The 13,064-nt window shown below is 50.1% G+C and overlaps 1 protein-coding gene across 1 annotated transcript; it reads right to left on the bottom strand.

The window, feature by feature from the left end:
• Nucleotides 1-63: 63 nt before the first annotated feature.
• On the bottom strand, nt 64-11,653 carry LOC310752796 (leucine-rich repeat-containing protein 23-like). Its single transcript, XM_083593823.1, has 8 exons — nt 11,635-11,653; nt 9,355-9,489; nt 7,903-8,015; nt 7,467-7,720; nt 7,221-7,351; nt 6,263-6,399; nt 3,120-3,387; nt 64-394 (listed from the first exon to the last, which is right to left on the bottom strand). Exons 2-8 carry the CDS (start codon nt 9,478-9,480, stop codon nt 353-355), a joined length of 1,071 nt encoding a protein of 356 aa, XP_083449949.1. The 5' UTR covers nt 9,481-9,489; nt 11,635-11,653; the 3' UTR covers nt 64-352.
• Nucleotides 11,654-13,064: the final 1,411 nt, after the last annotated feature.

The raw sequence follows: 13,064 nt of genomic DNA, 5'->3' as shown, positions 1-13,064 counted from the left end.
GGGAGGGAGGGAGGGGCGGCGGCGGTGCTGCAGGGATGGGATGCCAAAAACAACACACTCAGCCCGGCTCCATCAGACTTCTTTTCCTGACCTCCTTTTTTTAATCCACAGTCACATGCATCACATCACATCCCATTCAAAGCGCAGAGACACTCCTCTGTCTCTCGGCACCTTTCGGGTACTAGGCGCCAGGGAAGCAGCGCTCCTTGGGTCGGCGCTGCGCAGCCCAGGAAGGAAGGAGGCTTTGCAAGGCGAGCTGCCGCTCCTGCTCCACTCCGCGAACCAGCTGGCAGCTGAGCTCCGGAAAAGCGGCTCCGGGCAAACGCCCTGTCTGGGGACTGGCACTCTCGTGTCATTCTGGCGCATCCTCCTCTTGAGCGAGGTCATCCGTTTCCTGGAAGAAAAAGGGGAGGGGACGGAGTGGATAGGAAGAAGAGGGGGAAATTGGGTTATTTCCGGATGAGGGTCTTTCAGGTGGCAGGCGGCCTGATTTGGCATACACGACACCCGCGAGACACACAAGGATCGCACCCGCTTCTTGAGAGCCCAGATACTAAAATCAGAAGAAGGGCATAATCCACAGAGAGGGTCTTCTGTGCCGACTCTGTTGAAATGGATGGGAATGCGCAGCGGCCAGCAATTCTGATGCGGCTCCTGTAAAACTTCCCACTGGATGATTATGCACTACTAGAGCATCAAGTCTAACAACCTTAGCGCAAAATTTCTCCTTTCCCTCCAACTGCCTTCTGCTTTCATCTCTTTTATTAGCGGTCAGCTACTCACAGAATTGTAGAGTTGGAAAGGCCCACGAGGGTATCAAAACCAGCCCCTGCAATGCAGAAATCTTTCGCCCAGTGTGGGACTCAAACCCATATTCCTGGCATTAAGAGTCTTATGCTCTACCAACTGAGCTAGCCTTGTGCTTCTATCTGTCTTTATAGCATCTAGAACATATTAGAAGCTTTATAACTAATAAATGGTGGTGATCAATTTTATATATATATATATATATATATATATATATATATATATATATTCTCTTCTGCAGGTATGGCTTTATTCATTTTCGGATTAGCCATAGGATCACACAACTAAAAGCACAGAATGCTGACATTTACAGTTTGCTTCCAGGTGGGAGCTGCAAAGAGTAGGGGCAAAACTAGGCTTTATTTCACCCAGGTCAAAGACACCCCCCACATGCATTTGCCTACACACACACACACACACACACACACACACACACGGGCTGGGAGCCTCAATGGCGCCCCTCTGGGAGTTTCACCTGGGGTGAAAAACCTGGCTGCCCCCCTCCACCATACCTACAGCACAGCACAGGGGTTGCAAATGGACCACTGGCAGGAGTTATTTTTAATTTATTGGATTTTATCCAGAAAGGACAGATCCAGATTAAATTGGGGGAGGGGGGAAATGGGCTGGTATTTCAACACCAATTATGTTGTGTGGATGCTGCAAACACTGGAATGTGTGAGGAGCCCCCGTCCTGCCATAAAGCACCCATCTGGAAGCATTCCTTAGAAAGAAGGAAACCGGCTGCTTGAATTACTGCTTCAAAAGTCTTCCCCACCCATGCCCACCAACAGACACTGTTGCTCCCAGTCTGTGCTGGTTCAGTGTCCTGTTCTGGCAGGCAGCCTGTTATCTTGTCTGTGACAGGCACCATGGTCACATGCTGTGGGATTATTGAAAACAGTGTTTCTTTTTTAAAAAAACAAAACATAACGTAACTGCCTTTTAGCTAACATAAAAACCCCACACCCTCCTTCGAACCTGGCTTCCCTAATTATTTTATTTGAATTTTCAAATGGATTGAGATTTCATGACTTTGAATGTGTTACTTGTATTGCACATATTTCTGGGAAACACTCATGCCCCCCCAACTGAGATCATCATATGTCTTTGTGGGGTGCCCCCGGTTGAGAAATGCTGATGTGAAAAAATTGCTTCATTCATTCTCTCATTCGCTCGGAGTCCTGACACATGAAGAGTTAAGAACAGCTGCCGAACGAGGCTAGCATGCTAGCGGTGGACACCCAGGCCTATGAGAAGCTAAACACATACTCACAGCATCTTTACTTTCTATGTTATGCTTTCATCCTCCTAATAATGTTCACTTGCCACCTGAAACATCTCAAGATATTTTGCCCAGAAGATTGGCATACGGCACTCTGTTTCCAACAGTGACCAGCCGGATGTCTCTGAGAGCTCAACAACCAGGGCAGAAAGGCTATGACTTGTGGTTTGCGCCAAGCACTTTGAATGGGTGTGGGTGTCAACGGCTGCCATTTTCTGCACCTTTCCCAGCTCTGAGATATCCATCTGGAGATGTGAGGACCACAGCTGTGTGCAGTATTATAACGGTGGCCACGCCATAGATTTGAAAAATGGCATTAAGACTTCTTGTTTCATTTTCAACCCCTTTCCCTAGTATAATGTGCTGCGCCGAATTCATTATAACATTGTTGTTGAGCAAGACCTCCAGGTCAGCTTTTAACAGAGCAACTAGCATGCATGCGATTGGATCCTGCCCAGAGATAGCGACAACGCGGGGAGTGATCTAAGGCTGAAAGTGACCAGATTCCTGATTTCAGGCTTTTCTCTTCTTAAGTGGGGATCCACACTAGTCGTACCACCCCTGCCCCTGTGCTCAAATTATGGGGAGAAACAAATACAGTGGTACCTCTGGATACGAACAGGATCCGTTCTGGAGCCCCATTCGCATCCAGAAGCAAACGTAACTAGCGATGGCACGTCTGCGCGCATCGCTTTTCGCCTCTTCTGCGCATATGCGTGACATCATTTTCAGCGTCTGCACATGCGCAAGTGGCAAAACCCGGAAGTAATGTGCTCCGTTACTTCTGGGTTGCCGCGGAGCGCAACTTGAACGCGCTCAACCCGAACCGCATTCAACCTGAGGTATGACTGTAAATGAAATCCACACACTCCTTTCCACCTTCTCCTCCATTATAGCCAAATTTTATCACTTTAAAAAACAGCAGGGAGAGAGGCTGTGTCACAAAAGGGAGGAGCGTATGGTTCTCTGTGGCTCCTGACAATTTGAGCCTTGGCTGCCCCTCCTGCCATCCCCCTTTGTGTCTCACTTCCAGCTCCAGCTCCTTCTCTCTCTCCTTCTCTCTCTCTAGTTCCAGCTCTTCTTCCCGGCGCCTCTGCCGTAGCTCCTCGGCATCCGTCCGTTCGTCCTCTTCAAAGAAATCCTTATCGAGGCGCTCAAGGCGTGGAAGCATCACCAGGACTTCCACCCGGTAGTCCCCCTCCTCCGCGCAAGGGTTGTCTAGCAAGACCAGGGCTCGTAACATGGGCAGCACCAGCAGCTTCGACACTTCCTGGAGCTGCACAATCCCATTCCCCCTGCAGGAGAACAAAGAAGTTAGCAGGTGCAGGAACTTCCAGGTCCTCCTGTTGAAAATGTTCCCTCTGTGTGCCAGTTTGGCTCTCTGATGCCAGAGTTTTCCCTTAACAGCCAGTGTCATAGTTAAGTACCTTCTATGCACAAGGCAGTCTTCCTGTGCTATACATAGGTAAAGGGACAACTGACTGTTAGGTCCAGTCGCGGATGACTCTGGGGTTGCGGCGCTCATTTCACTTTATTGGCCGAGGGAGCCGGCGTACAGTTTCCGGGTCATGTGGCCAGCATGACTAAGCCGCTTCTGGCGAACCAGAGCAGCGCACGAAAATGCCATTTACCTTCCCGCCAGAACGGTACCTATTTATCTACCATATTTTTCGCTCTATAAGACGCACCAGACCACAAGACGCACCTAGTTTTTGGAGGAGGAAAACAATAAAAAAAAATTCTGAATCTCAGAAGCCAGAACAGCAAGAGGGGTTGCTGCGTAGTGAAAGCAGCAATCCCTCTTGCTGTTCTGGCTTCTGGGATAGCTGTGCAGCCTGCATTTGCTCCATAAGACACACACACATTTCCCCTTACTTTTTAGGAGGGAAAAAGTGAGTTTTATAGAGCAAAAAATACTGTACTTGCACTTGACGTGCTTTCGAACTCCTAGGTGGGCAGGAGCAGGGAATGAGCAACAGGAGCTCACCCTGTCGTGGGGATTTGATCAGCAAGCCCTAGGCTCTGTGGTTTAGACCACAGTGCCACCCGCGTCCCTTGTGCTGTACATCCAGACTCTAGGAATGGCACCAGAGTGAGCCGAGAATTGCAGGAGCCTTTGAAGCATGGCTAGGCCACTATATGGCCACTGGGAACATATAACACTGCTCCTAAAATATCTATACTGGCTTCCACTACATCTCCAAGCGCAATTCAAAGTGTTGGTGTTGATATTTAAAGCCCTAAATGGCCCCAGCCCCCTATACCTGAAGGAGCATCTCCACCCCCATCGTTCAGCCTGGACACTGAGGTCCAGCTCTGAGGGCCTTCTGGCAGTTCCCTCACTGCCATTGATATAGCGTGGGGGGGCATAGGAGCCATGTCCCAGACACACAACCTGGGAGGCACGAGCCATGCCCCCCCCCGAGAGACCCCCACTTGCGCCCTGCCAACGGAGATCACAGAGGTTGAAGGTCACCTTCTGTGTGACCTGCCCCTGTCTGACACACCCAGCCACAGCTAACCCTTCCCAAACTTCTGTTTCCTCACAGCCAGCTGGCAGCTCTGGTGGAAAGAGGAGAGTGGCTGGCAATGCTGCCGCCCACTCCCCTGAACTGGGCCAAGCAAGTGTGCCCATGTGCCAGGGCCACAGTGGGCCTCCTTCTGTGCCCTGCCCCTTCGAGGGCGCGCCCTGCGTACCTGACCTGGGCACTATTTAGATACTCCCCGTCCCTGCTCACTGCAAGAAGTGAGGTTACAGGAAACCAGGCAGAGGGCCTTCTCGGTAGTGGCACCCTCCCTGTGGAACGCCCTCCCATCAGAGAAAAAGAACTACGCAACTTTTAGAAGACGCCTGAAGTTTTTTATGTTTGAGGTCTTATCATGTTTTTATATGTGTTGGAAGCTGCCCAGAGTGGCAGGGGTATAAATATAAATATGATAATGATAATGATAATGCCCAGCCTATGGGCCAAATTTGGCTCATGAGGCAATTTCCTCCACATTTGACATTATTTGTCCTTGTGCACTGATGCTGCCAGTGCACAGCTGAGAGCCTTAAAGTGCACTCAGTTGCGCATTGGAAAGGGAGGCTTGCTGTCACTGTCAGTCACTGTCAGAAAGGGAGGCTTGCTGTCACTGATTGGCAGTGGGAGCAAGGCAGGTGGTCAGCAGCCAGCCAATCCAGGGGTTTACAAAAAGCACCGCTCAGCACTTTGAAGTGCTTCCAATCAGCTAATTAGCGCCGCTTCAGAGCACCACACAATGCTCTGCACAAGCCCTACTTCGAAGTCCTGAGGTTGTTGGGACTTCAAAGCACCCAATCAGTGGCCCACCAGGCAGATCCAGTTTCCTACCTATGCTTTAAGGATGCTGATGTTGAAATTCCAAGTTCTTACTGCTCAGATAGACTGCTCGTGCTCAAGATAGCTAGCTACAGCTATCTACTTTCACAGATTTCTTTTTTTCTCATTCCAACCACTCCTGCTCAGATTTGGTGGCCAAATATGGTTCAACATCTCAGTAACAACGCTGTACAGCAGGGGTGACCCTTCCCAGAAGCTGTTTGGCTCCAATTCCCATCAGTCTCATTGGCATGGCCAATAGTCAGAGATGATGGCAGTTACAGTTCGATATCTGGTGGGCCACAGGTTAGGTAAAGGTAAAGGGACCATTGACAATTAGGTCCAGTCATGGCCAACTGTGGGGTTGCGGCGCTCATCTCGCTTTACTGGCCGAGGGAGCCGGTGTACAGCTTCCGGGTCATGTGGCCAGCAGGAGTAAGCCACTTCTGGCGAACCAGAGCAGCGCACGGAAACCCGTTTACCTTCCCACCGGAGCAGTACCTATTTATCTACTTGCACTTTGACGTGCTTTCAAACTGCTAGGTTGGCAGGAGCAGGGACCGAGCAACGGGAGCTCACCCCGTTGCGGGGATTTGAACCACTGACCTGACCGGCAAATCCAAGGACCTGTGGTTTAACCCACAGTGCCAACCGCATCCCTTCAGGGCCACAGGTTAACCACCCCTGAGTTACAACAAATACTTCAAGGAGCTAAGAACCAGTCTCAAACGTAGACTTGGCTCAGATACCACTCCCTGCCTCCTGTGCCATTTCCCCTCTTATTTCAAGAGGCCCTGGTGAAAATTCTGTACTACAGGAAACAACTCACCGTAGGTTGAGATACTGGAGAGACTTCAAGCTTGCTGAGAAGCCATCCAGGGTTTCAATCTGATTGTCACGCAGATGCAGAGTTGTGAGCTGCCCCAGGTCCTCCAGGCCCTCTATTACGGTAATGGCATTCTGGGCCTAGGGGGGAAGATGTTGCAATGTAAGAGAAAGACGACATAGTAAAAGGTAAAGGACCCCTGGGCAGTTAAGTCCAGTCAAAGGCGACTATGGGGTTGCGGCGCTCATCTCGCTTTCAGGCCGAGGGAGCCAGCGTTTGTCCACAGACAGTTTTCTGGGTCATGTGGCCAGCATGACTAAACCACTTCTGGCACAATGGAACACCGTGACAGAAACCAGAGCACATGGAAACGCTGTTTACCTTCCTGCCACAGCTGTACCTATTCATCTACTTGCACTGGTGTGCTTTCAAACTGCTAGGTTGGCAGGAGCAGGGACCGAGCAACGGGAGCTCACCCCGTCGCGGGGATTCGAACTGCCGACCTTCTGATCGGCAAGCCCAAGAGAGTCAGTGGTGTAGACCAGGCACAGGCAAACTTGGCATCCCTGATGACTGGTCCTGTTAGCTAGGGATGATGGGAGTTGTAGTCCCAAAACATCTGGAGAGCCGTGTTTGTCTATGCCACGTTTAGACCACAGCACCACCCGCATCCTCAGACATAGTATTGCTCCAGAGTACATCCATATACCCAGCAAGGGTAAGCGGACCTTATAACTAGTAACCTGTCGAAATCCAATAGATTTGAGGGCATATCTATACTACAAAACTCTGTTGCAGCATGAAGCTCAGCATAATCACGCATGACATTAACTGCATGCATACAATTAACAGGCCACGTGAAGCCTGAGTAACCCTGAGGTTGGTGATACTGAAAGCACATGTTTGCTCAGGCATTTGGGGTTCGTAGTTAACGAAGCCGTCATCAGTAAAGTTCTCTTACCAGGTACAGAGTTTTGAGCTTGGGCAGGCAGAATCCAGCTGTGGACTTTAGGCCGTTTCCCCGCAATTCGATCGTCTGCAGATTTGACAGCTTTTCTGGGTCCAGTCCTGTTATTGTCTCGATCTCATTACCTGGGTGATAGAAGAATTAGACTGTGATGAAAGGGATTCCTTGCCCCAGGAGATTACAGAGTATGGGTTTTGTCGTCTAGGGCTAGAGGGACTCTCTTGAGCAATGCACACCTACTTTTCAGGTTGAGACTGACCAGCCGCGGGTGCCCAATGCCATTGCTGTCTTTGATGTGATTGCTGGCAAAGCTGGCATGCTGCAGGTAGATCAGCTCATCCAGGCCGGCGCTAGTTAGCCGATTGCCATCCACCTTCAGCCACAGCAGATGCGTGAGTCCTGACAGTGGGGACAGGTCTTTGAGCAGGTTTTCGGACAGGTCTACATAACGTAAGTGGATGAAGCTTTGGATGAGGTTGATGTCTGTCAGTTCCCTACCGCAGGATGAGGGCAGAAAGCAATGTTATTTACCAGTGCTAGCTTTCCAGTGTGCTTGTCCCAAACTGCTCAATTTTCCCAGGAAGCACGGACAGGGAAATTATCCCATTTCTGGGCAACTGCACCCATTGGAAGGGAGGAGAAATGGGGGGCAGGTTAGTCATGCCTGTGCACTCACTTTTCTTTGGCCTCTAATTTCACAAATGCATGAGCCAAGCCATTGCCGGTTTTACATAACATCGAAAGGCCTTCCTTCATGTGATCCTCGGTGAGAGGGTTTGAGACTTGGTGCTGGGGGGGGGGGCGGAAAGCACAGCAAGAAGAAAAAAGACATCGGATAAAATTAAAGTTGTCAAGCGGCAAAGGTTTCTGCTGAATCTTTAAATTTGCCTCTGAATCAGGAGATCAGGCAATGGCGACTTATCCCTCAGCCCCACTAATTTTACACACACTGTGCCTTCTCATCTGTGTTACACCTGGAACGCACTACAGAAGGCAGGTTAGGGGGCCACACCAAAAGACTGGAATGGGGTCAGAGGTGATCAAAGACATTGCTGCTCCCCCCAGTTTAGTGGCAAAACGACCATATTTTCGCTCTATAAGACGCACCAGACCGCAAGATGCACCTAGTTTTTGGAGGAGGAAAACAAGAAAAACATATTCTGAATCTCAGAAGCCAGAACAGCAAGTGGGATCGCTGCGCAGTGAAAGCAGCAGTCCCTCTTGCTGTTCTGGCTTCTGGGATAGCTTTGCAGCCTGCATTCACTCCATAAGACGCACACACATTTCCCCTTACTTTTTAGGAGGGAAAAAGTGAGTCTTATAGAGCAAAAAATACGGCAAATGGCAGCTGCAATCTGAGTTGCAGTCTGGCAGCCTTAGATAAAATCAGGGTCCATAATCCTTTACAGAGATGACCATGGGGAGCCCAGAAAGTATGAAACAATGCAGCTACGTTACGTAAGAACATGAACCATTTCCGAAATATAATAACCAACGAGCCTCTTGCGTATGTACTTTAAGTATGTATACAAACTCAATGAGAGGTGTGTGCTTGCTTTTGGTGAATAATCTCATTTATACAAGTCCTAATTTGAGGCAAACAGACTCCCATCTCCTCATCAGCATTTGCTCATGCTCTCATTTTGAAAAGATATCTATTCACATTCTGCAAATAAAAAAAATTACTATTTTGATGCTATACTATGCTACACTATGCTGAAATGTTTCTTTGATTAGCCTTGAATCTTCTGGCCAAGGCAGCAGACAAGAAACAGACCCATCTTGAGTATTTGCCTTTCTCCACCACGGAAGTCAACAGGGAAGAAATTTCTTCTGCCCAGTCTAGGGCCGGTGGAATGCTGTGCCATGGATGGGGGTAAATGTGCTGCGTTTGTCTGCCACTCAGATATCACCCAGGACTCCATCCTGTTCTGCTGGCGATACCTTATTTTAACACCCACGGACCAAGCAAGGCTTCCTCCAAATCCTATCACTCCTCAGCCATCAGAACTCACGTACAGGACTTTACCCTTCATCTCTTCCACTGACATGAGGGAGCCTAACTTTGGTTGAATTGTCCTGCATTTCTGAACATAAAAACAAAACAAAAAAGCCACCAATCTGTTACCTCTTCCTCCTCCTCCTCTGGCGCTTCCTTCTCCTCCTCCCCTTCCACCTCGTCTCCACCTTTCTCTTCAGCATCATCCTTCTGATCTTCGACTTCATCTTCATCATCCGGCTCCTCATCTGACATTTTCAAGGGCTGGTACAACGAAACAGACTAAATGTGGTTTTTCAGCCACTGGCTAGAGAGAGAGTCCCCTCATTCTCATGGAACACGAGCCGAGACTGTGGGCTCCCGGTGGAAGAAATACCCATTCATCTCAACCCAGATCCATGCATCCCACCAGCATTTCATCCCATCCTTGGTAGTGGTAGAAAGCACATTTTAGGAAAAACAGGGGTTGTCAATGTTTTGGGGCCTGTGGTCCTATTTGCAAACCACTTGTGGGCACTACACACAAACACCAAGCACACACTGCAACCAATCCTATCAGCTATGGCAGAAAGCGTGTTTCAAGTCTAATTTCAGCAGCATAGGTGAGGCCTAAGCAGGCACATGTTTGTCCATGAGTTTGTTGCCAGCATCCATCTGTCTTGAGAGACAGCAGAATGAGCCTCTGGGGGTCAAACTAAAGTGACCTCCTTGGGGCACAAGCCTGAGCAGTGGGGATGGAGGTCCTGGGCTGCCCAGACTTCAAGACCCCCTTCTCGACCTCGCTGATGGGGTCCAAAAGGAAGCAGAGCAATACGTCTGGCACCAGCTTGGCTCCAGGAGTTGCCGGAAGGAGGCATACAAGGTGCCGTCCAACTGTCTTAGGGACTCCATATTTGTGTAGGGTTTACTCCTTAGCCTTTCCCCCTTTTCTCCCGAAGATGTACCACAAGGCAGTGGAGTTGTAGGACCAGAGTTTCCCTTCTCCTAGATGGGCTACCATCCCTGGTGGACGAGCCCCTTCTGCCCCTCACTTTCCTCTACAGTACATACAGAAACCACCTTCTTGACCTTTGAACCCATTCTTGGTCTCATCCACTCAGTTCATCGGATCATGTCATCACATGCAGGGGAGGTCCCCAACTCGCTGAGGGTTTGAGACCCAGCGGCTACCCTCACCTGGTTTAGCTGACCCTTCAAAGCCGTTCCCGGGGTGTGACCAATGTCACATGCTGACAGCGTCTAGCAGCCACAAATGAGAGCTGACTGCAGGGTGGGGAGCAAAGGTGGCCAAACGACCCCAGAAGGAGTGCATCATGTCCCCCAGCAGAGGTACTAAAGGTAAAGGTAAAGGGACCCCTGACCGTTAAGTCCAGTCATGGCCGACTCTGGGGTTGCGGCGCTCAACTCGTTTTATTGGCCGAGGGAGCCGGCGTACAGCTTCCGGGTCATGTGGCCAGCATGACTAAGCCGCTTCTGGTGAACCAGAACAGCGCCTGGAAATGCCGTTTACCTTCCTGCTGGAGTGGTACCTCTTTATCTACTTGACTTTGAAGTGCTTTCAAACTGCTAGGTTGGCAGGAGCAGGGACCGAGCAACGGGAACTCACCCTGTCGTGGAGATTCGAACCGCCAACCTTCTGATTGGCAAGTCCTAGGCTCTGTGGTTTAACCAACAGCGCCACCCACGTCCCAACAGAGGTACTACCCCATCCCTAATACCCCATACACCCCTGGGTACCACACAGGTAACCCCTGCTGTATTTCAATTGGTCCTTGATTTAAGTTCTGGCTCCCTGAGGTCTTTATCTTTTTCTACCCTTGCTTTCTAGCTAATGCCATCTGGCCTGGATCCCCTAACTGGCCTGGCCACAATGACAAGACACCTCAGATATGTATCTATCAGCGTAAGGTTGCCCAAGAATTTTGGGAAAAACTAAAAAATATATATGTGGCAATCTATATATCAGAGGGCAACAAGGATTGTGAAAATGATGGAACCCGTATCCCCCCCCCCCCCCGGTTCTGGAGCCAGGAGCAAAAGTCTAAAATGCAGGGCAAAAAGCAGCAACGATCAAGCACAACGATGCGATCCTGCCATGTTTTAAACAGCGTTAAGGCAAAGAGTTGTGGGCTGAGGAGCTCACCCTTAAAAGGGGGAGAAATTTCACAGATGTGACTTGTCACAGTGCTGAGAGAAGCGGCGCCTGCTCACCTTCCCCCCCTTCGCTATTGCCCTCCTGAGCAAATGACGACCCTCGGAGCCTGCGATCCCCAAACCAGCCAAGCCACAGACCCCTCGGCCCAAAGGAACTCTCCCCATCCGTGCAAAGACCCTTCCCTGCTAACCCTTCTTCTCCTTTTGCGTGAGGAGGACCCAGGATGGGGAAGAAAGAAGAGCAAGGACAGCTACCCACGCTCAAGCTCCGAGTTGCTGCTGCTGGAGTTTTGGCCGAGGCGAGAAGGCGGCGGCAGGCGAGGTGTTTCCGTTGCTACGGGCCCGGACGGACGCCGTTGCCAGAAGCCTCCGCTCCCCGGGCAACCGCGATCTGTTTGACGCGTGGTTGTTGTCGACCAGTGCGGATGGAACGGGGCTGGAACGAGGCAGGCGCGGGCGCTGATTGGCTGAGGGAACGGCATGATTTGCATGAAGAGGCGCGGGGGGGGGAGGGAGGGCCCGGGAAACCTCACCTCTGTTGTTGTTTAGTCATTTAGTCATGTCCGACTCTTCGTGACCCCCTGGACCAGAGCACGCCAGGTCCTCCTGTCTTCCACTGCCTCCCACAATTTGGTCAAACTCACGCTGGTAGCTTCGAGGACACTATCCAACCATCTCGTCCTCTGTCCTCCCCTTCTCTTTGTGCCCTCCATCTTCCCCAACATCAGGGTCTTTTCCAGGGAGTCTTCTCTTCTCATGAGGTGGCCAAAGTCTTGGAGCCTCAGCTTCAGGATCTGTCCTTCCAGTGAGCACTCAGGGCTGATTTCCTTCAGAATGGATCGGTTTGATCTCCTTGCAGTCCATGGGACACTCCAGAGTCTCCTCCAGCACCAGAATTCAAAAGCATCAGTTCTTCGGCGATCAGCCTGCTTTATGGTCCAGCTCTCACTTCCATACATCACTACTAGGAAAACCATAGCTCTAACTATACGGACCTTTGTTGGCAAGGTGATGTCTCTGCTTTTTAAGATGCTGTCTAGGTTTGTCATTGCTTTTCTCCCAAGAAGCAGGCGTCTTTTAATTTCGTGCAGTGATCATGGAGCCCAAGAAAGTAAAATCTCTCACTGCCTCCATTTCTTCCCCTTCTATTTGCCAGGAGGTGATGGGCCCAGTGGCCATGATCTTCGTTTTTTTGATGTTGAGCTTCAGACCATATTTTGCGCTCTCCTCTTTCACCCTCATTAAATGGTTCTTTAATTCCTCCTCACTTTCTGCCATCAATGTTGTGTCATCTGCATATCTGAGGTTGTTGACATTTCTTCCGGCAATCTTAATTCCTGCTAGGGATTCATCCAGCCCAGCCTTTCGCATGATGAATTCTGCATATAAGTTAAATAAGCAGGGTGACAACATACAGCCTTGCCGTACTCCTTTCCCAATTTTGAACCAATCAGTTGTTCCACATCCAGTTCTAACTGTAGCTTCTTGTCCCACATAGAGATTTCTCAGGAGACAGATGAGATGATCAGGCACTCCCATTTCTTTAAGAACTTGCCATAGTTTGCTGTGGTTGACACAGTCAAAGCCTTTTGCATAGTCAATGAAGCAGAAGTAGATGACTTTCTGGAACTCACCTCTAGGCTGCGTTAAAGCAACAGGCGGTGACTTGGGGACCTCTGAGTGAT

Source organism: Podarcis filfolensis, assembly GCF_964270895.1.
Source record: "Podarcis filfolensis genome assembly, chromosome: 17".
Classification (NCBI taxonomy): domain Eukaryota; kingdom Metazoa; phylum Chordata; class Lepidosauria; order Squamata; family Lacertidae; genus Podarcis; species Podarcis filfolensis.
The sequence above is the reverse complement of the archived record's forward strand: the minus strand, read 5'-3'. Positions and strand labels throughout refer to the sequence as shown.